This window comes from Tyto alba, unplaced genomic scaffold (assembly GCF_018691265.1).
Source record: "Tyto alba isolate M040663 unplaced genomic scaffold, T.alba_DEE_v4.0 Super-Scaffold_29, whole genome shotgun sequence".
NCBI lineage: Eukaryota > Metazoa > Chordata > Aves > Strigiformes > Tytonidae > Tyto > Tyto alba.
Genome location: NW_024881303.1, coordinates 3835775 through 3862080, shown reverse-complemented (window position 1 = coordinate 3862080; position 26306 = coordinate 3835775). Strand labels below are relative to the sequence as shown.

General features: G+C 61.3%; 2 protein-coding genes across 4 annotated transcripts; both read left to right on the top strand.

Moving 5' to 3' along the window:
• Positions 1-1421: 1421 nt before the first annotated feature.
• LOC116961015 (proline-rich protein 12-like) lies at positions 1422-7331 on the top strand. Its single transcript, XM_042799003.1, has 5 exons — positions 1422-2143; positions 3429-3517; positions 3925-4341; positions 6921-7032; positions 7137-7331. The coding sequence occupies exons 1-5, from the start codon at positions 1901-1903 to the stop codon at positions 7329-7331; spliced, it is 1056 nt and encodes a 351-aa protein (XP_042654937.1). The 5' UTR covers positions 1422-1900.
• A 4076-nt stretch (positions 7332-11407) lies between these two features.
• On the top strand, positions 11408-26181 carry NID2 (nidogen 2). 3 transcript variants are annotated; one of them, XM_042799043.1, is made up of 22 exons: positions 11408-11596; positions 12385-12693; positions 15666-15898; positions 16163-16548; positions 17208-17357; positions 17435-17680; positions 17945-18145; positions 18291-18509; positions 18805-18948; positions 19258-19386; positions 19495-19638; positions 19735-19854; positions 19947-20186; positions 20874-21110; positions 21330-21551; positions 21735-21904; positions 22747-22876; positions 23088-23259; positions 23949-24106; positions 24364-24487; positions 25228-25340; positions 25429-26181. In XM_042799043.1, exons 1-22 carry the CDS (start codon positions 11408-11410, stop codon positions 25437-25439), a joined length of 4047 nt encoding a protein of 1348 aa, XP_042654977.1. In that variant the 3' UTR covers positions 25440-26181. The 3 variants fall into 3 exon arrangements, with proteins under 3 accessions (XP_042654977.1, XP_042654976.1, XP_042654978.1); XM_042799042.1 differs by having other exon boundaries at positions 19944-20186; XM_042799044.1 differs by lacking the exon at positions 19258-19386 and having other exon boundaries at positions 19944-20186.
• The last annotated feature ends 125 nt before the right edge of the window (positions 26182-26306 follow it).

The following is a 26306-nucleotide window of genomic DNA, read 5'->3' as shown; positions in this document are numbered from 1 at the left end:
GGCAAGGCTGAGCGTCTTGGAGGAGGGGCGGGGGGGGGGGGGGGGGAGGGCGTACAGGGTGGAGGATGGGGGGCTGAGTCCCTGAGGGGTTTAGGGGTAAGGGGGGCACGTCGGAGTTCCTCGGTGGGTGGGTGATGGGGTAGAGGACAGGGTATGGATAAGGGAGGCATGGTTGTGTCCCTGGTGGGGGGGTTCCAGGGTAGGGAGCTGGAGCTGAGCCCTTTGGGGGAGGGTACAAGAGTACCCGATTAAGGGGCCAGGGCTGAGCCCTGGGGATAGTTACAGGTAAAGGGAGTTGGGGCTAAGTCGGGGGGGGGGGGGGGGGGGGAGGGGTACAGGTAAAGGGGTTGGGGGTGAGCCCTGAGTGGGGGGTTACAGGGTCAAGGGCTGAGGCCAAGCCCAGCTGCTGCACTGGGGTAGGGATGGCAGAGAACAGGGTCACCCCAGGGGCATTTCACCCAGCACCTCGTGTTCCTTCGGGGAACGGCGTGCTGCATGCCCTCACTCCTCGGGGTGCCCGGGCCTCCGGACGGCTCAGGAGATGTGCTGCACTTGAACCTTCAACCTGGCCCAGCACCGCTCCTACCTGCACCCCATCTCGCCTGCGGTGGTACCTCTGCTGAGCCCCCCCCCCCCCCCCCCCCCCCCCCCCCCCCCCCCCCCATCACAGGGCTCCCAGCCCCTCCGTGCCTGTGTCAGGGCTTTACTATCCCAGAAACCAACTCTGGGAGAAGCCCCCAGAGCTTCTTCCAGTAAAAGAAGTGGCCTCGCAAGCCACAGAAACGCCACTGCATAACGCATACCGCAGCATGCAGGATACATGTGATGATGAATAAGCATGAAACCATGGTTGCCTGCATTCATTGCCCCTTTTTGCTACTCTAGATGAGTGCACACAAAGCACAGGAAAGTATCAAGATGACAGGAGGAGTGGGAAAGGAGGTCTAAGGGGCCAGACATCAACCCTGGCATGTTTTAGTGATGGGCTGTATTTCTCATGCTGCAGGAAGGGAGCTGGTGACTTCTCCGGCGGAGAGGGCAGGGACTGTTTGTGGCTGGTGCTCTGTGCCGGTGAGAGCCCCAGCTCTGGGAGAAAACAAAATAAAACCCGTTGCAGCTCGGCGCTTGAACACATGCGGCGTTGAAGTGCTGCCCTCGCTAGGGCTGAACGCGAACCCAGCGCCTGGTTCCTGCTTGGGGCTCCGGGGGAGAAGAAATTCAGCCTGGCCAGGGAAGCAATCGGAGCGATATCCTCCCAGCCAGCACCTCGAAAACGCACCCACTGCTTTTTTTTGGCAGGCCCAGCACCCTGACCCTGCTGACTGTTGTCAGCTCCTCGTGGATGACAAGCTGGAGGGGTTCTGGGGGGGTCTTGACAGCGCCCCGGTGAGTGTACTCCACTTTCCAGGCCTGGGATCCTCCTTTTGGGGCGATCCTGGCAGAACGGAGCAGGGGGAAGAGGGGGTGGGATAGCTCAGGTTTTCCCCAGGATGAAGATTGGGAAGGAGAGCCCAGCAGCTCCAGACAGCTGATTTATCAGCTCCCATGGGGCTGGGAAGACAGTGACACCGAGCAGTCGGTGCCAGCCCTGTTGCAACGCTGCAAAACGCCGCGGAGGATGGTCCTCGCCCCACACTGCGGCTTGCACATGGGCAGAGCATCCTCACTCCTTTTTCTTCTTGCTCAGAGCAGGAACCTGCCACCTGGAACCGAAAATCCCACCCCGGGGAGCTGCCTCACCAAGTAAAACGCCTGGGCTTTGCTTTCCTTCCTGCTCTGAGGGCGTTAAGGGGATGCTGTTCCCCATCACCCGGGCACGGCGAGTCCCGGGGACGTGCTGCCAGCCGAGTGGTGACACCTCACGCTCCCGCGAAGGGCACGTCGCCGCCGGTCCGCTCTGATGGAGAAGAAACCAAAGTGCTGGGCTTCCCCATCGCCACCGGGAAGCCCTTCCACAGACACCAGCCTGCCGGAGAAAGCCAGAAAGCCAAATTCAGCAGCAATGGGTTGCTTGGGGAGAGGAGGAGGAACCATGACAAAATCCAGCCCTTTTAGGAAGCAAGTGCTGCCCTGGGACGCACCAGCTGGCTGGAAACCCCGAAGGACTCAGGGACACTGCTGTTCCCGTCCCCCCCACTGCTCAGTACCAGGGTGATGGGGAAAGCCTGGGATGGAGAAGGTTTTTTTGGGACTATTTCCCCGTCTGGCCGTGCCTCTGAGGCGCTGGGTGCAGGTGCGGGAGGCAGCCACCCAGTGCGGCCGTGGCTGGGGGTGGCAGAGCAGCTGGGCAGGGGGATGCTTTTCGCCCAGTCCCAGCTCCTTCCCCTCACTGGTGGAAGGTCTGACACTGAGCACAGTCGGCCACGGTGACCGTCCTTCTCTGTGGAAGGGGGTCCAGCCCCCAACACCGTTGAACCAGGCTCGGGGCCGGGGTAGGTGTGGAGCTGGGAGCGAAACCACAGACTCATTTCCCTCCTTCATTTCTCCTGGGAGAGAAACCAGTGTGGGCAGCCAGATGTATTGAGTCCCCGTTTAGCTCTTCTTTTTGTTCATTTGCATAAATTGCAGCTATTTGAGGCGGGGGGGGAAACGATTTTGAGAAAGTCTCATCACCGCTTATGACGAATCTCTCCTGTTCGTCATGCTTCCGCCATGACCCTCTTCACGCCGGTCACATTCCTGGGGGGGGGGGGGGGGGGGGGTGGAGGGAAATCAAATAAAAACAACCCAAAGCGGAAGAAAAACCAGCACGCCACAAAACCCAGAAGGCAAATGAGGAGCTGGAAAAACTTGAAGCATCCACAAGGAATTTGGGGGGTTTTTGTTTTTTTTTTTTTTTCCCAAAACTCTTGCTGACCCCATATGGTTTCTCCTTGCCAGCTGGGTGGTGGCGAGGGCCGGCGAGCGGGTCCCTGCTCCACCGTTGTGCCATGTTCTTGCCAAGCCTGGCTTTTCCCAAAGAGCTGCTTCTGCCCGGAGAAGCCGTGTCCGTCTGCTCTTTGTCAGCAGCATGGCTCGGGGCAGCCGTTACAGCGATTTTCTCGCCTTCCTCCAGTTCAGCACTCACTTTGGAAGTGTTTGTAGCAGTGTCTGAATAACCTAATTTAGACCCTGTTAGATGGGGAGGGTTTTGGCAGGCGACGCCGGGCTGGGGAGCGGGACGGAGGGATGCGGCCGGCTGGGAACGGCGGCTTTGGCAGCTCTTGCTGGATAGTCGCATGTTGAACAAACAAAGCTGGGAGGGTTCTGCGGAGAAAATCCAACCTCCTCCCTGCCTGGGAGCGCTGGATGGTTGCTGGTTGGTGGTTCCTCACCCCGTACCAGCTCTGCTCCCATTCCCGGGGACCTCGGTCCCCCAGGGGACAGGAGCAGAGCATCGCCTCCATCTCCCCTCTGTCCTTTCCTGACTGTTCCCACGTCTTCCCCAGATCTGGTTTCCCCAGACTAAAAACCCACTGGGCTTTCAGCCTTTCCAGGCGGCGGGATTTGGGGATTCAGAGCTCACCGGCGTGGGCAGGTGGGTGCTCTCATGGCCCAAATGCTGCAATGACAGGTTGGGGAGACACCGCACCCAGGGGGGTCAGGGCTTGGGGAGCACCCAAACTGGTGATCCCCCGGTGTTTTTCCTCCTAGGACGGTGGGTTTTCTTTGCTGGGAAGATGCACCGAGCATCTTAAACGTGCCCAAACGCCCTGATTTAAATTGGCAGGTGGAGGCAAAAAACGGCAGCACCCAGCACCTGGCAGGGCAGCTCCCCGTGTCCCCCTTGTCCTCACCGTGACGGTGTCCCCGAGAGAGGGGGGGGTTTTGGGGGGCTGCTTGGGTTCACGGTCCCTCCGAGCCAGGAGCACAGACCTGCCCTGAGTCATCGGGTGACCCAGGCGGGAGAAACCCCGGTGATCGTTTCCAGCTGTGTTATTGCAGCGCTGCTCACCCCGGAGGAGAAAATAGCCCTGGCCAGCCGGGAAATGTGCTGAAAGCTGCGGGCGGTGGCGGGCAGCGGGTCCGGGTGCTGCGGCCACCTCCTCCTCCTCCTCCTCCTCCTCCTCCTCCTCCTGCCGTGTTTTGGGGAGCTGCTGGCATCGCCGGATCCTGCCAGGTTTGCCAAAGGGAGGAAAAGACGGGGGAGAAGGGAAGCAGCCCCGGGGTGGGAAGGTGTTGGGCAAGGAGGGGCCGGTGGAGCAGCTTTTCCCCAATTGCACAAGCCCTGAAAGCCCGGGGCAGGGTTTGGTCCAACGGCGGGGATGCCCGGAACGAGCAAGGAAAGTGGTTTGGGGTCAGTGGTGCTTCCAGCACAGCCGGGAGCGAGTCATGGGGTGTCTGCTCCAGATGCTTCCGTGGGCAAGGGAGGGGGAAGTGGGGGGAGCGCTGGAGGGGGGCTGGAGGGGTGTTATGGGAGGGGGGTCCTGGAGCTGGGCTGGGGGGTGTCCCCGGGGTTGTGGGGGTGAGAGAGGGTGGGAATTGGCCCTGGCGGGGTGGGCTGAATGGGGGGAGAGGGGCTGGGGGGGAAGGGATGGCAGGGAGGAAAGGGGGAAGTGAGGAAGGGAGGGAGGGAGGGAGGGAGGGAGGGGAGAAGGGGAGGAAGGGGAGGAAGGAAGGAAGGGGAGGAAGGAGCGGGAGTGGGAGGTGTCCTGCAGTGTGTGCATGTGTGTGTGAGCTTTCGGTTCCTGGTGTGTGCATGTCAGGGTTGGGGTGGGTGTAGGGCTGATGATTGTACGTGTGCGCCTGTCTGTGCACCCCGATGTGTGTGGCTGGGGGGGGTGTGGGGGGGTGGTCTGGGCCTGGTGCTTTTGGGTGGGCAGGGTTGGACCTGCTGGCGGAGGGGGTGGTGTTCCTGGCGGGGAAGGGACCCACGTCCTGGGTGAAAAGGGACCCTCGTCAAGGAGATAGCACCCCAAAAGCCCAAGCAAAACGAGACAGCCCTTGGCAGGGTTAGATCTGCTGCAGAGCACCCCATACCTCCATAGGGAAAAATCCTGGAATGTTTTGAAGCTCACTTTAAGGTTAGATGGATCCTGAAGGGGGAAAAAAAATAAAATAGAAAAAAAAAAATATTAAAGCAGCTTGACTTGTTTCTTTAGGAATGGGTGTCTGGTCAAGCCTCCATGTGAGAGCTTTTGTCCCTCTGAAACTCGTGGGGTCCGCAGAGCTCCCCTGTGGATGCTCAGCCTGTCCAGAGGAACGGGCTGGGCGGAAAAGGCAGCTCTCAAATGTGCTGCCCATGTGTTTCACCATTTCCCATTGAATTTTAGACTAGCCCGAGCAGTCTGTCCCCATTTAGCCAGATCGCTCAGCCCTAAAATCCCTTTTAGCATGAACCGCCCCTGGGTTTTCATCAGCCTTCAATTTAAAGAACAAATCCTATCGCCTCCAGTTAGAGCTGGCCCATCCGCTGCCGGGGGCCAGAGTGACCCCAGCGCTGCTGGGTGCTTTTATTTTGGTCACCGGTTTGATGACCACAAAAATGATGAGCAGACGGAAGGGGCATGTGTCGGAGGAGAATAACCTCTTCACCCAGCTCGGAGAGGGTCCATGGGACAAAGGCTGGTGGGAGAGCCGGAGCCAGGAAAATGTGGCTAAAAGCATATTTGCTCGGAGAGGCTGTCAGGGGCAGACAAAGGCAGGAAGCCGATAAATGCAGGGAACGAGGCTAATTGCTGGGATTAGTCACCCCGGAGCGTTCGGGTGCTCCCGGGGTCAGGGCTGGAGGCCTGAGGAGGTCAGGCAAGGAGAGATGAGCCAGAGAAAGGTTTTGGGGAGAGCCTTGGATTTATTAGAGCTGTGGGAAAGGCTGTTTGGGTGAAGAGCAAGGGGTGACCAGGGCCTGGACCCCATCATTGACAGTGCTCCCAGGGCAAGGCATGGGGTCCCAGCTCCCCCAGGACTCCCTGCCCACCCCCAGCTGGGGAGAAGCCGGGCAGATCGCGGGGGCACCTAATCCATATAGCAAATAAAGCCTAATTCTGCAGAGAACTCTTGCTAAACACCCAGGGAAGTGTCTCAAAGCTGCATCAGCACAGTCCAGCATGCGGCGGGGACCGGAGCCCTGGGATGGGGATGGGGCAGGACCAGACCTGCTGCCGAGAGTGAAGAGGAGAGGCAGTCTGTGCCTGCTCTGTTTTGTGCAGCGGGGAAAAACACAAGACTCCCCCTCCTCCAGAAAAAACAGTGCATGGGCTGATTTTATCCTTGCTGTGATTTTACCTTATCCCTCCCTGCTGCCCCAGCGGATTCTCCCAGCTCCAGTACAAACCAATCTGGGCTGGGATTTCATCTGCCAGGGAGTTTGCTGGAGCCCGGACCAAATAAGGAACTTGTGGCTAATCTTGGAGGAACGGTGCACAGGAATCAGTCAGTGTCAGGCACGTTCGCGGGCTCCCTGCGAGCTCCCGGCACGCCGGCAGCTCATCCGGCAGCTGCGGTACCAAAACCAGCTTTGCAACAATATTTAGAGAGAGGAAGGAAAGGAGAACCCCAGAGATTAAAAAAAAAAAAGCAACCTTTTCTTTACCTCTGTGTCTTAAAATACATTCTACAACCTAGGGCGATCCTTTGGGCTGGGGTTCCAGATGCCTCGGGAAGTTTTTCCACATAGGAGCAGTGTTTCCATCCCATGGGTCTCCGGCTCCCCGAGGTGCTGGGTGATCTGAGCTCTGCTACCTTTCCAGCTGGGAGGACTCAGCACTTGCTATCTCACCTTTTAGAGTAGTGCCTTAGTTATTTCACCTCTCCACTCACCGAGCTGCTCTCCTGCACTTCTGCTCCGGTTGAGTCACCCAGGGCCAAGAAACCTTCTTTTTTTTTTTTTTTTTTTTTTTTTTTTTTTTTTCTGTAAAAGACATGTTTTCCCATATTATGGACCCACCTGCGATCTAACACCTCGTCTTCCCAGCTCTCCTTAAGGACAACCTCTCTCCCAGAACGTTTGATGCCCTGAGCAGAAAGATCTGTGCTGGGTCCCAGCTGGAGCAGGCGGGACGGACCCTGCGTGTGGAAATCGTCCGCAGCGTGGGTGGACACCCTCCAGGCCCTGTGGGCTGCCGTGGCCGGGCCACAGACCCTGGGTGCTGGTGGGTGCTTTGGGCTCGCTGGGTGTCCGGTGGGTGCTCTTGTTGCTCGGGGCTGGTGGTTTCCAGATCCACCTGGGCAACACTTACATCCTTGAGGAGGCACCTGAGCAAGTCCTGGTGTCCCTCCTGGTCCAGACCCACCGGAGAAGGGTGTCCCTGCGCGTGGGAGCGGTGGGGCAGGGCGAGAAGGTGGTGAGTCGTGAGGCGAAGTGGATTCGAAGAAGTGAGAGTCAAGTAAATGAGAACCATGCCCGAAAATGAAAACGTCAAGAGTTGGGGGCGGCGCTGGTGGGAATCTGCCCCACTGCCACGGCTTTCTCACTGTCAGCACCAGGCGGGATGCTCCTGGGAAAGGAAACAGCCACGGGGAATGTGGTGAGCCCAGCAGGGAGCTACGGTCCCATGGATGGAGCCACCCGATGAGGTACCTCGATATAGCCCGAGGGGAAGCAGAGCCACCCCACGGGAGGGCCGTGGCCACGCGGAGATTCCCCCTCTGCTCCCAACACAACGCAGAGGTTGTTCGTGCCGCTGGCAAGCTGGGCTCACCCTAGCTGGGCACCCGGTGTGGATTCTCAGAGGGTTCCTGAGGGTTGAGCTCAAAGCCAAGGCTGTGCCCACCTTCTCAGGCAAGGGGGAAGCTGGCAGGGTCTCTCTTTCTTCTGTCTGGTTTTATAGACCCTCAGAGATGCTACTGTCAGATCTGGCTGAAATTATCCAGCAGATTCCAGTTATCAAGGGTGGGGGGGCAGGGAAGTAACCCCATAGACATCTCTTTTTCTTAGGATATGAGGCCAAAAACCGTGTGAGCGCTGGGTCGGATGCGCACCACCCCTCCCTTGCGAGAACCCTTTCCTATCAGAACCAGAAGGATATTTAAGACACTAATTTGTTGCCCTTCCTGCCAAATAGCTCGACCTTGAGCAGGACTGCTTTCCGACAGCCAGGAGGAGAAACGCTCCGAGGGCATTATTATGGTGACCCACTAACCTGGCTGGCAACGGGTCGCTGCCGACCGAGCCCACGCCGGAGCCGGCTGAAACCCCGCTCTGACCCTAAACACCACCCCTGCTCCTGCCTGACACCCCAAAGCACCGGCCGGCCCCGGTGCATCCTGCGAGCTCTCCTCTGCAGTCCCCAGCCCCGTTCTGATCACTGGGAATCAAATTTCCTTTCCCGGTCGCCCCCCGGGAGAGATGTACGTTTCCTGCTGCTTCCCTTATCTCCACCGGCCGAGGCAGCTCAGTGATCCCGGGGCCTTGGGGAAGAGGCTGCCGGGATTTCCTGCCTGAAAGAGCCTCCGTGACAGGGATTCGCCTGCCCATCCTCCTCCTCACTGGGAGCCCGGGGTGAAGGCGAGCCTTCGGCAGGGCAGGAGGTTGCCGGCCCACCCTGGTAGCCACATCTGGCAGGAGCACAGCGGGGGTTTTGCCGGCTATTGGGCGGTTTGTCCTGGTTTAGTGAGTGTCCGTGGTGGTGGGGGCTGCTGGATCTGGCTGAAATCCCTCCCCAGCCCCGTCCCACAGTGCATCCTCCACCTCCTCCAACTTCAGCACCTCTGTTTCTGCACAAAATGCTGCCAAGTAAATGCCTATTGTTTGGTTTTTGTTTTTTGTTTTTTTTTTTTTTTTTTTAAAGAAAAAAAATGAGTTAAAAAAATGTGAGAAGGGCTAACCCCCCCCCCCCACCTAAAAGCTCTGCTGAGTCACACGGAAGCAATTACAGGGATTAGTCCCTTCAAGCACCTCCTTTCCCAGCACATGGCATGGGTGAGCATAGCCTGTCCCCGTCCCCATCCCCACCCATATCCCTGTCCCCGTCCCCATCCTTGCCCCCATCTTCATCTTCATCCTCATTCCCATCCCCATCCTTGTCACCATTCCCATTCTCATCCCCCGTCCCTGTCCCTGTCTTTGTCCCCATCCCATTTCCTACACCCATTCCCATCCCCATCCTCATGCCTCATCCCCATCCTGGTCCCCATCTCTGTCCTTATCTTCATCCTCATTCCCATCCCCATCCTCATCCTCATCCTCATCCTCATCCTCACTCCCAGTGAGGTTCCCAGCTGCTCCCAAACCCGCAGGGACGTCCATGCCAGCAGCACTCTGCTCCCGAGGCTGGGGCACGACTCCGGCTCTTCCCAGCTGCTATTTTTTTTAACTGACTGGCACCAGTTTTGCTGAGGGGGTGGTAAAAAGCAATTTTTAGCATCTTAAAGACTGTGCAAAAAGCCCGGCAGCTGCCCCTTCCAGGTGGCAGAGGGTCCCCAGGGCCCGTGGGGTCCCTTTCACCCAGGCACGGGGCAGCACTGGCTGGAGCCGGCGTGGGGAACTTGTGGGGTTAGCAGCTCCTCCCTTGAAAACCCAAGTCAATTTACCCCTTAAAAAATATATTAGAAGATAAGTGTCTTAATTAAACCTCTCAGGACAGCAGCCACAGCAGCTTGCAAATCACACCCCTGGATCTTGCAGCAGCAAGACATTTTATAACTGTCACATTTCCACCCCACCAGGGACAGCTTAGTTCGTATTTTCAATAGACCCCGAAACATCCCACGGAGCAGCAAGGCTGTCCTCCCCCTTTTCCTGCCCCCTCTGCCCATTGCCACCTCCTTAGGTGTCACCAAATGCCACTGTTCCCTTCGGGAGGGACATCCTGGCCGGGGTCTCAGCAGGCAGAGGGGCTGCCGGCCCCTCACGGTACCCGATTTCCCCAGCGAGGCCTGGAGGTATTTGAGCTTCACAGAAAAGCCACTTTTTTTGGCACGGGGGACTCCTCGAAGGCTGCGGATTTTGTCCAGCTGGTCTCAACCCTGCTCAAAGCTCTAATGGTTTTCCGTGGCTGGGTTCCTCCAAGGGCCGGAGCCGGGCAGCTGACTGCAGCCCTGGGGGGCAGGGGGGGGGGGTGCAGCCTGTCCGGATGCGGCCCCCGCCGTCATCACGCTCGCCAGGACAGCCGGGCTTCCAAACCATCCCCGGGCTCAGCACGAGTGGGAGCTGCTTTCCAGGATGCCCGGGATGCAGCGGCTTGAACGCTGCTGGGGATGGAAGGGACGGGGACCACGGCGACAAATCCCTGTCACCGCAACAGGCTTCAGCTGCAGGATTCCTGCCGGGAATGCCACGAATGCGTCCCTGATTTATTTCTCTCGCCAGCTTACGGGGTTTGACACTTCTCTCCTCGTTATCTGGCATTCCTTGGGCATGGATACGGTTTGGGACAGATGCGTTACTAACCCTGGCCCGCAGCCAGGGAAGCGGGAAGCGCTCCAGGAGGACGGAGCAGAGCTTTTGGCTGCTTCCAGCCCGGATTTCCAGGAGCGCTCAGTGAGTCCAGCTGCCCGGATTTGGGGGGGGGTGTCCTTTCACCCCAACACCCCAAATCAAAGCCAGGGAACGCACACACACACACACACACACATACACCCCGTCTCAGCTCCCCCATCCTCCAAGCATTGACCCCTCCAGACCTCTCTGGGTGGAGGTGACGGCAGATGGGTCTGAGAAAGGATAAACAGCGGTGACCCCACACCCGGGCCATCGGGCCTGCGTGGGGGGAGCCCACGGGGCGGCCAGCTCCGCTCGCTGACAGCTTGCCAGTTGAGCCGCACGACATTATTTTGGCCCGGTTGGTTGTTCCAGTTTTTCAACGCCCACCCCCACTCCGGCTCCATCCCCATCCCGGTTCCCTGTGGATAAGGAGTCACGTTTCCCGCCTCAAGGGAGCGGGATTCGAGGCGGGGGGGGGGGGGGCGCGAGTGGGGAGCGGCCAGGACCTCTCGCCCACGCCGCGGCTGGCTGCGGGCCCGGCTCCGGGGGGCGTGGGGGTGGGGGGCGGTTCAGGGCCCTGTGGGGAGCGGCTGCTACACCGAGGGGTGTTCCCCCCCCCCCCCCCCCCCTTTCCCCCTTCACCCCCCGCCGCAGCATCCCCGAGGCCCCTGCCCCCCCGGGGGATGCTCCCGCCCGAGGGAGGGGGAAGGCGGAGGGAGTTTGAGTTGGGGGGGGGGGGGTTTGCAGCCCAGGGTGGATTTTGGGGTAAAACCCGATTGGTCGGAGCCGGGACCGGGGGATCCAATGGCGGTTTGGCCGCGGGCTGGACCCGCCCCGCTCCGGCGGCGCGCCCCGTCCCGCCCCGCCGGCTCCGGTTCCCTCCGGCGGGTCGGGGCCGTCCCGGCGGGTCCGTTCCCTCCGCTCCGCTTCTCCCCGGCGGCTCCTCCCGGTGCCGTCGGTGGTGTTTGGGTTTTGTTTGTTTTTTTTTTGTTTGGTTGGTTGTTTTTTTTGGGGGGGGGGGGGGGGTAGGAGGGCGGGGGGCCGGGCGGTCGCGGCGGCGGCGGGATGCGGGTGGCGGTGGCGGTGCTGGCGGCGGTGCTGGCGGCGGGGGCGACCCTGCCCCTCCCGGGGCTGCTGCCCCACGGCCCGGCCCGCGGCGATGCCCGGCTGCGGCCCGGCGACGACGAGAGCTCGCCCGGGGTGCCGCTCCGCCGAGCCCTGCGCCTCTACGGCCGAGCCGCCCGCCGCCTCTACGTGAGTCCCGGCTGGCCCCGGCCACCCGCCGCTTCCTCCTCTCCATCACCTCCCTCCGTCCCTCCATCCCTCCACCCTTCCTCCCGTCCCTCCATCTTCCCACGCTCCTCTCCATCCCTCTGCCCCGCCATCCCTCCCCGCTTCTGGCCTTTCCCCCCCTTGTCTCTCCATCTTCACTCACTCCTCTCCATCCCTCTGCCCTGCCATCCCTCCCTCCTTCCAGCCTCTCCCCCCTCCCTCCTTCCATCCCTCCTCCCGCGCACCCCCTTTCTCCCCAGCCCTGACACCCACCTCCCCTCACTCCTTCTCCCTACCTCAACCCCTCCACGTGTGTCTTTGCTGCCTCCACCCCTGCACCACCGCATGTCCCTTTTCTCCATCCGTCCCTTTTCTCCATCTGTCCCTTTTCTCCATCCGTCCCTTTTCTCCATCCGTCCCTTTTCTCCATCCGTCCCTTTTCTCCATCCGTCCCTTTTCTCCATCCCATTTCCCCCCTCCACCCCGCTCCCGCCTGGTCTCTCCAGCTCCGGAGGAACAAGAGAGCTTTCTCCCTTGCAGCTGTTTCCCCACCAGCAGCGGCTGCAGCTGGGACGGCCCCTGAGCTGCAGCTCTCTGGGAGACGGAGAAGCCCGAGGTCTTTGTTTTCTCCCTGGCCGGATGGGGCCACGCGGTCCCAGGGCTCTCGGCCCCGTTGCCCCACTCCACGGGGGAGAGGGGGACCGTGGCGGGGGAGCGGTGACGGAGGCGCCTCTGCAGCTCCCCAACACCCTGCGCCGCTCTCCCTGCAGGTGGGGACCAACGGGGTCATCTCCACCCAGGATTTCCCCAGGGAGACCCAGTACGTGGATGACGATTTCCCCACAGACTTCCCCGTCATCGCCCCCTTCCTGGCCGACCTCGACACCTCCGGTGACAGAGGGAACATCTACTATCGGCAAGATGACTCGCCAGACGTGCTGGACCAGGCTGTGGGCTACATCCAGGCTGGCTTCCCCCGCACCGCCGGCTCCTTCGTGCCCACCAATGCGTTCATCGCCACGTGGGAGGACGTGGGAGCCTACCAGGAGCTCTCGCAGGACACCGAGCCCTCCAAGAAGGTGAGGCCGATGGGCTGAGGTTGGGCGCCCATCCTACGTGTCGCGGGAGGATGAGTCTTCCTTCTGTAGCACCCAAAATGCTCGGTCTCCTCTTTCTGGGCGGTTGGATGGTGGGTCCAGCCTTGGATGAGCATTGAGGGCCACGTGGAGCTTCTCCTCTGTGCTCAGAGCTGCGGCGTTGGTGGGCCCGTTGGCAAGAGGTTTAAAGGTTGCCTTCAGCTCCACAGTTGGAGGTGCTCAGGCTTTTCCCAGCTTTTCAGGCGAAGCTTTACAGTGCCAGTGGCTCAGGATTTGCAGAGTTGGGCTTTGGGGGGGAAGCCAGGGCCCAGGTCACCCATCAAGCTCCAGACTTGATGGCTCGGGGCTGGTCCTTCTGCCCGCACGCTGATGAACGCTGCCGGCGAGGAACCGACTTTCCACCGCGGGTTGATTTTGTGTCTGGAAAAAACAAGTTCGTAGGTGGTCGGCCGGGTCGGGGAGGTGAGCTGTGCTCTCCACCCACGGGCTGATAAGGCTCCTGCGTGGGTGGACCTACAGCGCTGCCTTTCCCCGAAAAAGCTGGATCTGCTGCTGGGGCAGGAGCCGTCGCGTTAGGCTGACGACGCGCCGAGGAGGTGCCGGTGACGTGCTGCCGGCAGCACGGGCTTCTTGAAACGAGCTGAGCATGAAGAGCTGCAAGAGGAAAACTGGCGATGAAGAGCCAGGGCTGCGCGGCGGGTGACGGGCTCTCGCCCCGGTGGGGTGGGCTGAACCCAAAACCCATCAGTGGCCACCGGGTCCCCACGGGCCACGGGGAGCCGTCCCCGCCGGCCGTCCCCCCGCTCCGGGGCCCTTCGGTAGCGGGTGCGAGCGGTGGCCAAGAAGCAGTGGAAGAAACCGAGGTTTGGAAGGAAACAACGCACATTTTTTCCTCTAATTTAAAACTTGGGAAAGCAGCTGAAGAGATGCCATCAGGGGCCTCGCAGCGACCTCGCAGCCGTCAAAAACGCAGCCTCCTCTTCTCTTCCCAATTGTTGGGTTTTTTTTTGTTTTTTTTTTTTTTCTTTTCCTCTCTGAGAAGTTGGATCAGGTTTTCAAATGAAACCGGTCTTGCTCGGAAACAAGCGGCTCCAGGGAAAGCTTCATTCAAGACGCACTGAAATGCAACTTGTGCCTGTGCTTTGCTGAACTCCCCCTTAGCCAAAACTGCTAAAAAACTCCCCAAACTCCACTTTTTTTTTCTTACCAAATATGCCATTTATTGAAACGCTGCCCTCCCACTGCTCAGAACCGGGATTGACCCCGAAGCCTTTACCCTCTGCTTTGGAAAGTCATGGCTCATCTTTTTTGAGCCTCGAAAGCAGAAACCTGGCTTAAGGCCGGGGGCAGGGAGGGGTTAGAGGCTCCCCAGTCCCCTGCTTTGGGGGTCCTGCCTGGCTGGGATGTCTGGCAGCGCTGCCACCAGCGTTTTGTCCCCTCCAGCTCCTCGGGGACACGCTCTCGGTCCCTGCAGCGACGTTTTCCGGGGCCGTGAGCCGGGGGGTGAGCGCTGACCCCGCTTCTACGGGAGGACAAATTGCCCTTTGGGGCTGGAATTTGCCCTTTGCAACTCTTTGCTGGGAGCAGCCGGCTGCAAGCTGGGGTGGCTGCTTCCCCCCCCCCCCCCCTCCCGCCCCACGGCTCGCCATGCCAGTGCATCGATGTCACCCACCGGGTCCCCCCCCCCTCGCCGCCCACCATGAAGTGAAATGAGTCCTGCAGCTGCGGCCGCAATTTGGCTGCGTGGGGGAGGAATCTGACCCCCCCTGGGGGGGTGGGTTGGGGGGGAAGGGGGGGGGCATTTATCCTCCTCCCCTCAAGCTTTTTGGCTGCCGTCACACGGGGTCTCTGAATGCCTGAGTGTGCGACGCGCACAACGAGGCTCTTTATATCCCGTGGGGCCACTGGGAAACCCTGCCATGCCCCGGGGGCCCTGCGCCCCAAAATCAGGGCTTGCGCTGCGGGGACAGGCAGGGGGGGAGCCCCCAGCCCTCCTGCCCGCCGCTCCGGGGGTGAAACAGGGAGTTTAATCATTTTTCCTTCGCTCAGGCGCCGTTTCCCACTTGCTGCTGCCAGCAGCTCGTGGGGAAGGGCTGCTGCTGCTGCGCGGTTGGATTTATTTATTCGGACAGCAGGACCTATGCGGGGGGGGGGGGATGGCCCAAATGCTGCAAGCGTTGATTTCTCCGCATTTGGGGAGGAGTGTGGATTCTCTGGTGGCTCGTAAGGGTTGTGCTCGCCCCGCAGCCTGCCCAGCCGTCGGTTATTGCCGCGGTCCCGCTCCCCGGCGCAGCCTCGCTGGGGGCTGGCGTGCTCCCAAAGCTCGCAGGGCTGGCACGGCAGGCAGCCAGCGTGCCTATAGCGGGACGTATGGGTGTGGGGATGGCGGGAGCACATGCATGTTTTTTTTCCGGAGGAAACCAAGCTAAAATTGTTCTCAGGGAGAAGCGGGGAGGAGGTGGGGGGTTTCCTCCGGTGCTGATGGGACCGGAGGGGGCTGCTGGTGTCAGGGGCAGGGCAGGAGGAAGGGGACAGGAGCGAGGGGTGCTGAGGCCGCAGCGTGCCACCCGTGGCGTGGGGGTTACGTGGCCGGGGATGCTCCTGGCATTGGTACAGGGCTGTCACCTCCCTGCGTGACAACTCTTAAGGGACACCCCTGCAACCAACGCAGCTGAGGGGGGGTGGGCCTGGCTGTGCCGTGGGGTTCCACGGGGAGGATGCTGGGCATCTTCTCAGCCCGTTGGACCGGAGTTTGGCCATGCACGAGCAGCCCCTGCTCCTGCTCTTCCCTGGGAGGTGTCTGCCAGCTGATGAAGGGCTCTTTTGGGGTGCTTACATGCACTGCTGCGTGCAGGGAGGTGGCTGTCGCATCCCTGGTCCCCTTCCCTGTCTCAGCGCTCTCCTGGGGTCCTGCCCCTCCGTGACATCCGTCTGTCCTTCCCTCCCTTTGGCAGCTCAACACCTTCCAGGCTGTCATAGCCTACAACGACGAGGACACCTACGCCATCTTCCTCTACCCCGACGGTGGCCTCCAGTTCCTGGGGACGCGGCCCAAGGAGTCTTACAACGTCCAACTGGAGCTGCCGGCCAGGGTGGGCTTCAGCCGGGGGGACGGTGACGACTCGAAGAGGGACGGGCTCTTCCACAGCCTGGCCAGCAGCGAGCAGGCTCTGAGGCACCTGGAGCGGTGCGTGGTGCTGGGGGGGGGGGGCTGCATGGGGTGAGCAGGGAGAGCAGGGTCACCTTCTCCCAACCCCCGGAGCCTTTGAAAGTCTGGAAGAAGGAGGGGAGCGAGCTGAGGGTGATGGGTTGTATCGAGGGGGCTCAGCCCCATGCTCACGGGAGGTTTTGGGGGGCTGCCTTTGGGGTCCTGGGAAGGGCGTTGCGGAGTGGGGCTGATTGCCTTTTGGGGTGGGTGTGATGGACGTGCGTGCACGCTGCCGTTCTGCAGGGAGAGCAACGCGGGGGTACCCGGCGTCTGGGTCTTCCACGTGGGGAGCGCAGCCCCCCTGGAGCACGTGGAGCCGGGGGGCGGCGGGGGAGCCGTCCCCGGCGTGCCGCAGAGCCCCGTGCATCGTGCCGCCAGCCGCGGGCTCGCCGGCCGTGCCGACCGGGCGTCCACGGAGCCGCCGCAGCCCGACCACGGAGCCCGCGCCCCGGCGTTGCTGGGCAGCGTCCCCAAGGGGCTGCCCCTGTCCCTGGGGCAGGAGCGGAGCCGCCGGCTGCACCCCGATGGGGACGGCGGTGGCGGGCAGAGCTACTCTGCCAACCCCTCTTCCTACAGCTCCGGGCATCACGGGGTCGGCGTGGAGGAAGATGTGCATTTTAACCCCGACGGTGAGTGGCCGCAAACCCCTTCCGATGACCCGATGGGGATGGCTCGTGGCGGGTGGCTCCCTAAAAAAGGCCCCTTTGCTGCAAGCTCGTCTCTTCCCCAGCAGCCGGGGCTGGAGCTGGCGTGAGCTGGCATCTCTCCGACAAAGCTCCTGCCCTTCCAGCTCCTCTCCTCCCAGCCAAATCCTCCTGCCAAGGGGCTGCCGGAGCCACACGTCCCTGCCCGCCGGGTTTGCCGGTGCTTTGCCCTCTGTTGCAAGGAGGGAAGCTCGGAGGGCGGGAATCTTGGGGGTCAGGTCCCTGCGCGGGGCCAGGGCTGGCCCTGCCGTCCCCCCCCCGCCTCGGCTGCCCAGCCAGCTGCGGAGCACATTCCCCGGGGAGCACAGCCGGCTGTCTCCCAAAAATACGCAGGAACTTGATCTCTTCCCCCTCTGTCAGATCTGCCTGAAATCAGGCAACAGGTTCCAAACCCTCCGCCTCCCCTATGCATCCCCGGGCGGCTTTTTTGGGGAATCACCGCTGCCACCCATCCCGTCTCCCCGCGGTGTTTTGGGGGGAGGGAGGGGGGGGCAACGAAGCAAAGTGCCCACCCCTTGTGAGGCTGGTGGGGGGGGGGGGGGGGGTTTGTCACCGTGTCCCCAACGCTTTCCCTTTGGCCCCAGTGTTCACCTACAGCGCAGCCAGCAAGGAAACGTGCGCCCGGCACCACGGGCGCTGCTCCCCGCACGCCTTCTGCACCGACTATGCCACCGGCGTCTGCTGTCACTGCCGGGCCACCTACTACGGCAACGGGCGGCAGTGCCTGCCCGAAGGTACGTGGGGAGGGTGGCGGGGACGGGCACCCCGTGCCTGGGTGGCCGCTGCCAGGGGTGCCCGTCTCCCTGCCCAGGGGCCGTGCATCGCCTCAACGGGAAGGTGAGCGGGAGCCTGACGGTGGGACGGGCGTCCGTCCGCTTCCAGGACGTCGACCTCCACGCCTACATCGTGGGCAGCGACGGTCGGACTTACACGGCCATCAGCGGGGTGCCCCAGCCCGCTGCCCGTGCCCTCCTGCCCCTCCTGCCCGTCGGCGGGCTCTTCGCCTGGCTCTTCGCGCTGGAGGAGCCCGGCGCCGAGAACGGCTTCAGCATCACCGGTGAGCGGGGAGCTGGGATGTGCCACCGGGCCCCGGTGCCCCGAGGGACACGGCTCCTGGCGGGGTGGCCCCGGGAGGCGATGAGGGGTGCGGGTGGGGGTTCAGGGCATCCCCCCCTCCAGTCACCTCCCCCAGTTCAGCTGGCTGCCACCTCCCTGCTGCGAGCCCTCGCGGGTGTGCTGGAGGAAGGGGGAAGGATGCTTGGGGGATGTATTCCCTAAAAATCCTACAACTGAATTCCGCGTGTTCCCTTTTCCCTCCCAGGTGCCGAATTCACCCAGAGCCTGGAGGTGACTTTCTACCCCGGGGAGGAGACGGTCCACGTCACTCAGACAGCCGAGGGCCTGGGGCCAGACAATTACTTAAGCCTTAAGACACACATCCAGGGCCAGGTGCCGTTTCTCCCGGAGAACGTCACCGTCCACATCGCTCCCTACAAGGAGCTCTACCACTACTCCAGCTCAGGTAGGAGCCCGCGTTCCATTTCCCACACACCATCCCTGCGTGCCCCGCACAGAGCATCCCCCCAACCACCCACCCCATCCGAGAGACACTGAGGCCGAAGCCTTTTCTCTCCCATCCCGTGGCGGGGTTTTTTTTTCTCCGGCAGCCGTGTCATCCTCTGCTCGCCGGGAATACCTCCTGGCCACGGGGACAACCAACCAGACTTTGACCTACCGCCTGCGCCAGAATATCACCTTCGCCGGCTGCCCGCACGCCCGGCTGCCCGCCCGGCAGCGCCTGAGCGTGACACGCGCCTTCGCTCTCTACGACGGCCAGGAGCACGTCCTGCGCTACGCCCTCGCCTCCCGCGTCGGCTCGGCACAGGGTGAGCTCCAGCACCCACCCCGGGGTGCCCACCCTGAGGTGCCAGCCCCTTCCCCGGGGGATGCTGCCGTTTCCTGCCTCCCTCCCGAAGCGGCGGCGTGCTCGCTTTGCCCTCTCGAAAACAGCCAAAAGGGAGGTTTGGGTTTTGCGCTCCCGGGTCCCTGCGCAGGGAGGAGGGCGCTGCGGCGCAGCGGTGATGCCTCTGTCGGAGATAAGTGGGAACGATCGCTCGCTGCTGTCTCCCAGGCCTTTCCCCCTCCCCGTCCCCCTCCCCTAACACCCCTCCTCGCCCGCAGACGATGCCGAGAATCCCCCGGTGAACCCGTGCCACGACAACACGCACGTGTGCGAGGCGACGGCGCGCTGCCAGCCCGGCGCGGGGATGGAGTACACGTGCGAGTGCGCAGCCGGGTACCGCCGGGACGGACGGGGCTGTCGAGGTGAGCGACGGGGGGGGGCTGCAGGTTGGGGGTACGGGGAGGTGGGGGGGCTGGTGTACCCCGTCCCCCAGACAGGGCACCGTGGTGGCCGCAGACCTCGGAGGTGCTGGGATGCGCCACAGTATCGCGGCGCCCGTGGCGTCAAGAGCTCCTGGAGCCGCACCGAGAATTTGGGTGAATCACGGCGGGGAAACTGAGGCAGGGGGGCGGGGGGGAAGCGCTTCGGGGAGCATTGCAAGGATGGAGGATGGTCACCTTGAAAATGGGGGGTGTCCCACCACCGCTGGGGTGTCTCCCCCCTTCCTTTAGACGTGGATGAGTGCGCGGAGGGTCTGAGCCAGTGCAGCCCCTTCGCTGTCTGCCTGAACCTGCCGGGCAGCTACCGGTGTGAGTGCCGCAGCGGCTACCGGCCGGCGGAGGACGGGCAGGCGTGTGTGCGTAAGTGCCAGCCCCACGGTTTGGGGTGTCCCCCCCCCACCCCCCCCCAACCCCTCTGCCCCATGAAGCTCACCCCAGCCACCCCCTTTCACAACCCTGTCCCCGCAGCGCTGGTGCCGGCGAGTGACCCCTGCGAGGACGGGAGCCACCCCTGCGCGCCGGGGGACCGGGCCCGCTGCCTGTCCCACGCCGGGGGCCACCCCACCTGCGAGTGCCTCCCCGGCTACACCGGTGACGGCATCGACTGCGCCGGTACGGGGTGGGGGGCGGGAGGGACTGTGGGGTGCCCACCTCACGCAGCCGCCGGGGTGCCCTGCACCGGCTCATCCCCACCTTCCCTGTGCACAGATGTGGATGAGTGCGCCGAAAACCCGTGTCACCCGGCCGCCGCCTGCTACAACACACCAGGCTCCTTCTCCTGCCGGTGCCAGCCCGGCTACGAGGGCGATGGCTTCCAGTGCAATCACGGTAAGGATGCCCGGCTCGCCCTCGCGCCATCTCTGCCCCAGGGTGGCTTCCCCCACTTTCACTCTGCTGTTATTTTGGCTCTCCCACAGCAGAAGGGAGCCCGCAGCGGCTGACCCCCTGCCAACACGAGCGGCTGTACCCGCGGGCGGTGCCGCCGGGACCCTCGCCCGTCAACAACGGGCACGTGCCCCAGTGCGACGAGGAGGGTCGGTACCGGCCCTTGCAGTGCCACGGCAGCACCGGGCACTGCTGGTGCGTGGACGTGGCCGGGCAGGAGATCGCCGGCACACGGACGGCACCGGGCAGCACGCCGCCTCGCTGCGGGACCCCAGGTCAGTGCCGGCCCACCAGCGCTCGAGGGGGGGGAGGATGGCAAGGAGGGGGGGGGGTCAGGGCTTTCAGCATCTCGCTGGCATCCCGACGGGATCGGCGGGCACCCAGCTGTTGGGGCGAAGCGTTTGCCGGCACGGCGGGGCGGGAGATGCCCTGGCTGGGTTGTGCTCGGGATGGGGAGGGTGTTGAGAAGGTGCTGGAGCAGGCAGGGTGCTGCCTGTCCCTGCCCCGCCCCGCAGCATTTGGCCCCAGCCGCCAGCAGAGAGGGGACAGCGGGGCCGCAGCGCGTGGAGGGGACCCTCTACCTGATCACCCACCTTGGGGCTTCACTGCCACGGCCTGGGTGCAGGGTGCTGCCAAGTGGGGGGGTGGGCACCTTGAAGGGGGGGGGCTGCTGTGTCTTTAGGGTGCCCTGGCCCACGGGGTTATAGTGGCAGTGGCCATTAGGGCACCTCCCGAGTCATCTTGCGATGGAGGGGACAGCCCTGGGGTGTCGAGGGGGCTGGAGGGGGGGTGACCCCCCCCCACCAGCTCAAGGTGGGAGAGCAAGCAGTGCTGGCAGAGCATCACCCAGCCCTGGGTGAAGCAGGGCCAAACCTGGGTGCCAAGCGGGTCCAGGGGAGCTGCGTGGGCCCCCCTCTGAGCTTGGCGTGGGGCTGGGGGGGGGTTGTTTTTGCTGCCGGCAGAGTCCATCCAGCGGCTGACCCCCTGCCAACACGAGCGGCTGTACCCGCGGGCGGTGCCGCCGGGACCCTCGCCCGTGGGCGACGGGCACGTGCCCCAGTGCGACGAGGAGGGTCGGTACTGGCCCTTGCAGTGCCACGGCAGCACCGGGCACTGCTGGTGCGTGGACGTGGCCGGGCAGGAGATCGCCGGCACACGGACGGCGCCGGGCAGCACGCCGCCTCGCTGCGGGACCCCAGGTCAGTGCCCCAGGGAGTGTTCGGGGGGGGGCCTCTGTGTGTGTGTGTGTGTGTGTGTGTTATCCCCTCCCCGTAGCACCCCAACCCCGTGGAGAGGGGGTCCCAGGGCTCCAGCAAAGCCCTGAGCCCCCCCCGAACTTGCGCGCGGGGTCCGTCACAGTGTGTGTGTGGGGGGGGGGGGGATGGGGGGGTGACTGTCACCCTCCTCCCCTGTGGCAGAGCCCACGGCGCGGCCCCCCACCATGTGCGAGCGCTGGCGGCAGAGCTTGCTGGAGCACTACGGCGGCAGCCCCCGCCGCGACCAGTACGTGCCCCAGTGCGACGCGGGGGGACGCTTCGCCCCGCTGCAGTGCCACGGGGACAGCGGGTACTGCTGGTGCGTGGACGAGAGCGGCAGGGAGATCCAGGGCACCCGCTCGGAGCCCGGCAGCACCCCGCCATGTAAGAGCTCAGCACCCCAAGTCGTGACCCCCACACCCCCCCCCCCCCCACCCCAACTAGCACAACATGGGTGCCTGGCACTGCACCCCGCACCCGCTCGGGGTGCAGATGCTTCCCCACCCATCTCTCTCTGTCTCTCCCTCTGTCCCCCCACCTTTCCCCCCCACCTCATTTATGTGCCAGGTCTCCCCAGTGTCGCGCCGCCCACCTTCCGGCCGTCACCCCGGCCCGACGTGTCCCCACCGGCCACGGGGACCTTTCTGCTCTACGCTCAGGGACAGCAAATCGGCTACCTCCCGCTCAACGGCACGCGGCTGCAGAAGGAGGAGGCGAAGACCTTGCTCTCCCTCCACGTACAGTATCTCCAGCGCCGGGGTGCAGGACCGCCGGAGGGAATTAGGGCCGGGCCGGTGCTGCGGCTCCGTGTTTCGCATCTCCCCGACCCGCTCGTGTCTGGTTTTGAGGCGGGGTGGGGCGGGGAGGGGTCACCTCTTGAAGGTTGATGGTGGTTTGAGGGGGCTGTGCCGGCTGCTTTGGGGTTGAGCTGGAGGAAGAGGGTGCCCATCTCTTCCTCGGGCCGCTCGCAGAGCGGGGAGGCAGGTCACAGCCTGCCTGAAAAGGGAAGGATCCAGGGGGGCTCACAGAGCTCCCCGACCCTCTGTCACGGGCCCTGAGCTGCACGTCTCTGCTGCAAGCTTGCCTCTTCCCTTCCTCGGACTCCTCTTGGAGCGTGGCCACGTTGTGCGTCTCCAGCCAGGCCAGACCGAGGGAGAGGAACGCTGAAAGCTGGGGCCACGACCCTGCTTGCACCCCGGGGAACGGAAACACCTTGCCAAGTATTCCCTTTCCCCATCCTGAAGGTCGTTCCTCAGGCTGGCTTCACTGTTGGAGCAGTCTCTCCTTGAGCCAAGGGGTTTTAAACCCATCTGGCCGTGGGTGTGCGCCCGGGACAGCTGCCCTAAAATCCTCCGCTGCAGGGTTCAGCTGGGAGGGAGGGGGGTGTGCGGTAGGAGCCTGTCGGTGTTGGGTTTTGCCGGAGAAAAGGGATTTGAGCGTCATTCCCCACTGCTGCATCTTGCGGAGTGCCCCGAGCAGCTCCCAAGTGCTGGCTGGTGAGCCAAGCGGGGCTCACTGAGCCTCCTGGCCGTGGCTTGGGGCAGGATTTCACCCTGCGTCCCTCTCCCAAACCTGCCAGGGCTCCATCGTGGTGGGGCTCGACTATGACTGCCGGGAGAAAACCATCTATTGGACTGATGTGGCCGGCCGGACCATAAGCCGGGCGAGCCTGGAGCCAGGCGCTGAGCCGGAGACCGTTCTCAACTCAGGTGTGCCCCCACCCCCGCCGAGGCATCTGCCCAAAGCCGCATCAGCGGGTCCACCCCAGTTTGGGGGGGGTGGCCCCTGCTTTGAAGCTGGGGGGGGGGCGGGGGGGAGGTTTCCTGCATCCACACTCGCATCCCTTGGCGGGTCGGGGCCCCGTGCCGGCTCCGGGAGCAGCGTGTCCCCAGCCGCTGAGCGCGGCCGTCCCTCCGGCAGGGCTCATCAGCCCCGAGGGGCTAGCGGTGGACCACCTGCGCCGAGCCATGTTCTGGACAGACAGCGGCCTGGATAAGATCGAGAGAGCCCGGCTGGATGGCTCCGAGCGGCGGGTGCTCTTCGACACGGACCTCGTCAACCCCCGGGCCATCGCGGTGGATCCCGTCCGAGGGTGAGCGGCCGCGTTGATGGGGGGGGGGGGGGGTGGGATTTGCAGGCAGGGTGCTGGCGGGATGGCACACGCCAGATTTGCACCAGAAACCATCTTTTGGGCGGGGAAAAAAAAAACAAAACAAAAAAAAAAAAAAAAGAGAGGGACTATTTTCTTCCAGCCAGAGTTTGTGGTGGGACAAGGTACGACCCTCAGGGGAGCGTCAAGCACTCGCAGTGGTGCCAAGGCCCCATCCTGACCCTGGGAGCAGCTCTCCCACATTGCACACCCCAGAGGAAGGATTGGCTCTGTTCCCCACCCCCCCCTCTTTTTATTTAATAATTCAGGATTTGGCTAAACCCGCTGTTTCAGTGTTGGGATGTACATTCTTCTTAAAAGCTTCGAAACACGCCTGGCGTTTGAGAACACAAAGCTGCGCCTCGGGGGTGCTGGTGCGATACAAAATGTGCTGCTCCTAAGGCTCGCCCTCGTCGGGGAGCTACAGTTTGGGTCGTAAACATGTTTGACATCGTTCTGGTTCTCTTTGAGAGATTTTTTTCAAATCAAACGAAGATTTATTTCAGGCACTGTTAAGGGGAAAGCCAGGCCCCTCTCCTGATGAGAGCCAGTAATGAGGAGAAAGCCGATAAGCTCCTACCGCTCCTTGCTGTTGCGTGTCCTGTTTGTTCATTAAATAATTATTCCCCAAGCAACCTTTACTGGACGGACTGGAATCGTGAAGCACCCAAAATTGAAACTTCCACTGTCAACGGAGCCAACAGGAGGGTCCTGGTGAACAAGGACATCGGCTTGCCCAACGGCCTGACGTTCGACCCCTTCTCCAAGCTGCTCTGTTGGGCAGACGCAGGTAACTCCACCGAGGACAGGAGACTACGACACGCTAAGCCTTGAGGGGAAAAACCAGTTATCTGTGTCTTTCTGTGGGCTTCTCTGCTCCCTTCCACTGTCCCGGCGTGATGGGGTCGAGGGAGCTCACAGCATGAGCTGCTTTTACACCATTCTTAGGCTGAGAAGCCGTTTCAAAAACTAGTGAGTACAAAGAATGTGTTTGGTGGATTTTTTTTTTTTTTTTTGTGACCTGGTCACCGTCTTGCGTTTGAAAAGGAACGAAGCACCTGGAGTGCACATTCCCCGACGGCGCGGGCCGGCGTGTCATCCAGAACAACCTCAACTACCCCTTCAGCATCATCAGTTACGCCGATCACTTCTACCACACGGACTGGAGACGGTAAGGAATGAAAATCCACTCGTGTCGCGCTAGCGAGCGGCCTGGAGGGGCTGTGAGCCAGAGAAGGGGGGGGAAAAAAAAAACCCCAAATCTGTCCCCAGGCTGCTCCCCAGTCCCGAGTCGTGGCAGCTCAGCAGAGCCCTCGCTGGGGTCTCCGACAGCACCACGCTCAGCAACACCCGCTTGTAAATCTCAGCGCAGAGGGGCTGTTCAGAAACAAGCCCAGCTTCCCAGGAGGGACAGAAAGAGCAGTTGGGTTTTCTGTTGGTTTTTCATTTTTTTTTTTTTTTTTAACTAAAACTTGGCCCAAGTTTCTGAATCTAAATTAAGTCAAGGAAAAGAGTCTGTCCTCAGTTGTTCCCTCTCCCCCCGCCACCCCAGGCCCTCGGCATCAGGAACTCGCCTCTATTCCCACTCCAGCTGGAAGCTCTCAAAACTTCGGTCGAATCTTAGCAGATTACAACAAACACTTAAGTGCTTGCCACGCTTGGAGGAGACTCTCAGGGAGCTAATCTCTCCTTGGAAGGCTGGCTCTGCGACTCTGCCTCATCAAGGAGAAATGCACCGAATGAGCTGGATGTAGATTTTACGGGGCAAATTTCTTTCCACTTGTTCTGCAGGTGTTCAGACCAATCTTTTTAGCTGCCATCGTTCTTAAACGCATACAGATGGGGAAAAAAAAAAAAAAAAAAAACAAGTTCAGAGAGGAGTAAAGCACTTCTCCCCCTTTTTATCACCAGGGATGGCGTGATTGCTATTGATAAAGAAACTGGCTCCTTCACTGATGAGTATCTCCCAGAGCAGCGATCACATCTCTATGGAATAACTGCAGTTTATCCTTACTGCCCTGGAGGTAAAACACAACAAACCCCCCCTCCCTCTTTATTATCTGACAGCAGTTGCATGCCAGACAGGCTAAAGCTATCCCTTTCTCTCTGCAGCAAGGAAATAGTAACTGCTATTTCAAGACACAACAAACTTTGCACCCAAAAGAACTTCAGACCCAGAAAACTGTCACTGCATGCAACTAAGGGGGAAAACCCTTAACCTAAGGCCAATGAAGAGACCTACTTTCCTGCAAAAGATTATCGAGTATTTGTTGAAGTTATACCTCAAGTCTTTACTACTGTATTTTTTTAAGTGAAAAACATTGATATATTACAAAAAAAAAAAAAAAATGGTCCTGTGACTCTTAGGCCATTAATCTAACTCTTGCTTATGCAAGCAAATTTAAAATGTAGCTTTCTTAGTCAAATGTTTTATTTTATTGGAAGAAGAATGGATTAATTTTTAATAATTTTGACAATCTGACCAAGAGGTCCTTTTATCCAAAAATAAGCGCCTATGGGGAGCTTTGGATGCAGTATCTTGCTGGGTCTAAGTAATCTACAGCCCTGAAGACAGAGACTGTGTGTGCTCCAAAAGTGTACGGAACAGTTGCGTGATAGGGCAAAGGCATTGAAGTTTTTCCAGAAGACAAGTCTGTATTTTCACCACTGCCTCAATGCATGTCTTTTAGTATTTATATTAGAAGAATATGCTAGAATTGATCTGTTCATGCGTGTTGGTTCTAAGTGCCTTCATAGACCTACCCAATGTAGACCAATACGTGTCCAGAAATACCATTTATGTTGTAATGCTTCACTTTTTATAGGTTACTTCAATAATTGAATAAAATGGTTGTTTTAAGTTTCCCTTTGGATTTAGTTTTTAAATATTTCAGTTGTAGGGCAGCCTGTGGAGAAGCAGCAAGCCAACCCAGAGCGAGCTGTTCATGTGGCAGGACCTCAGCAAGAGAGGAATCTGCAGAGCATTTATG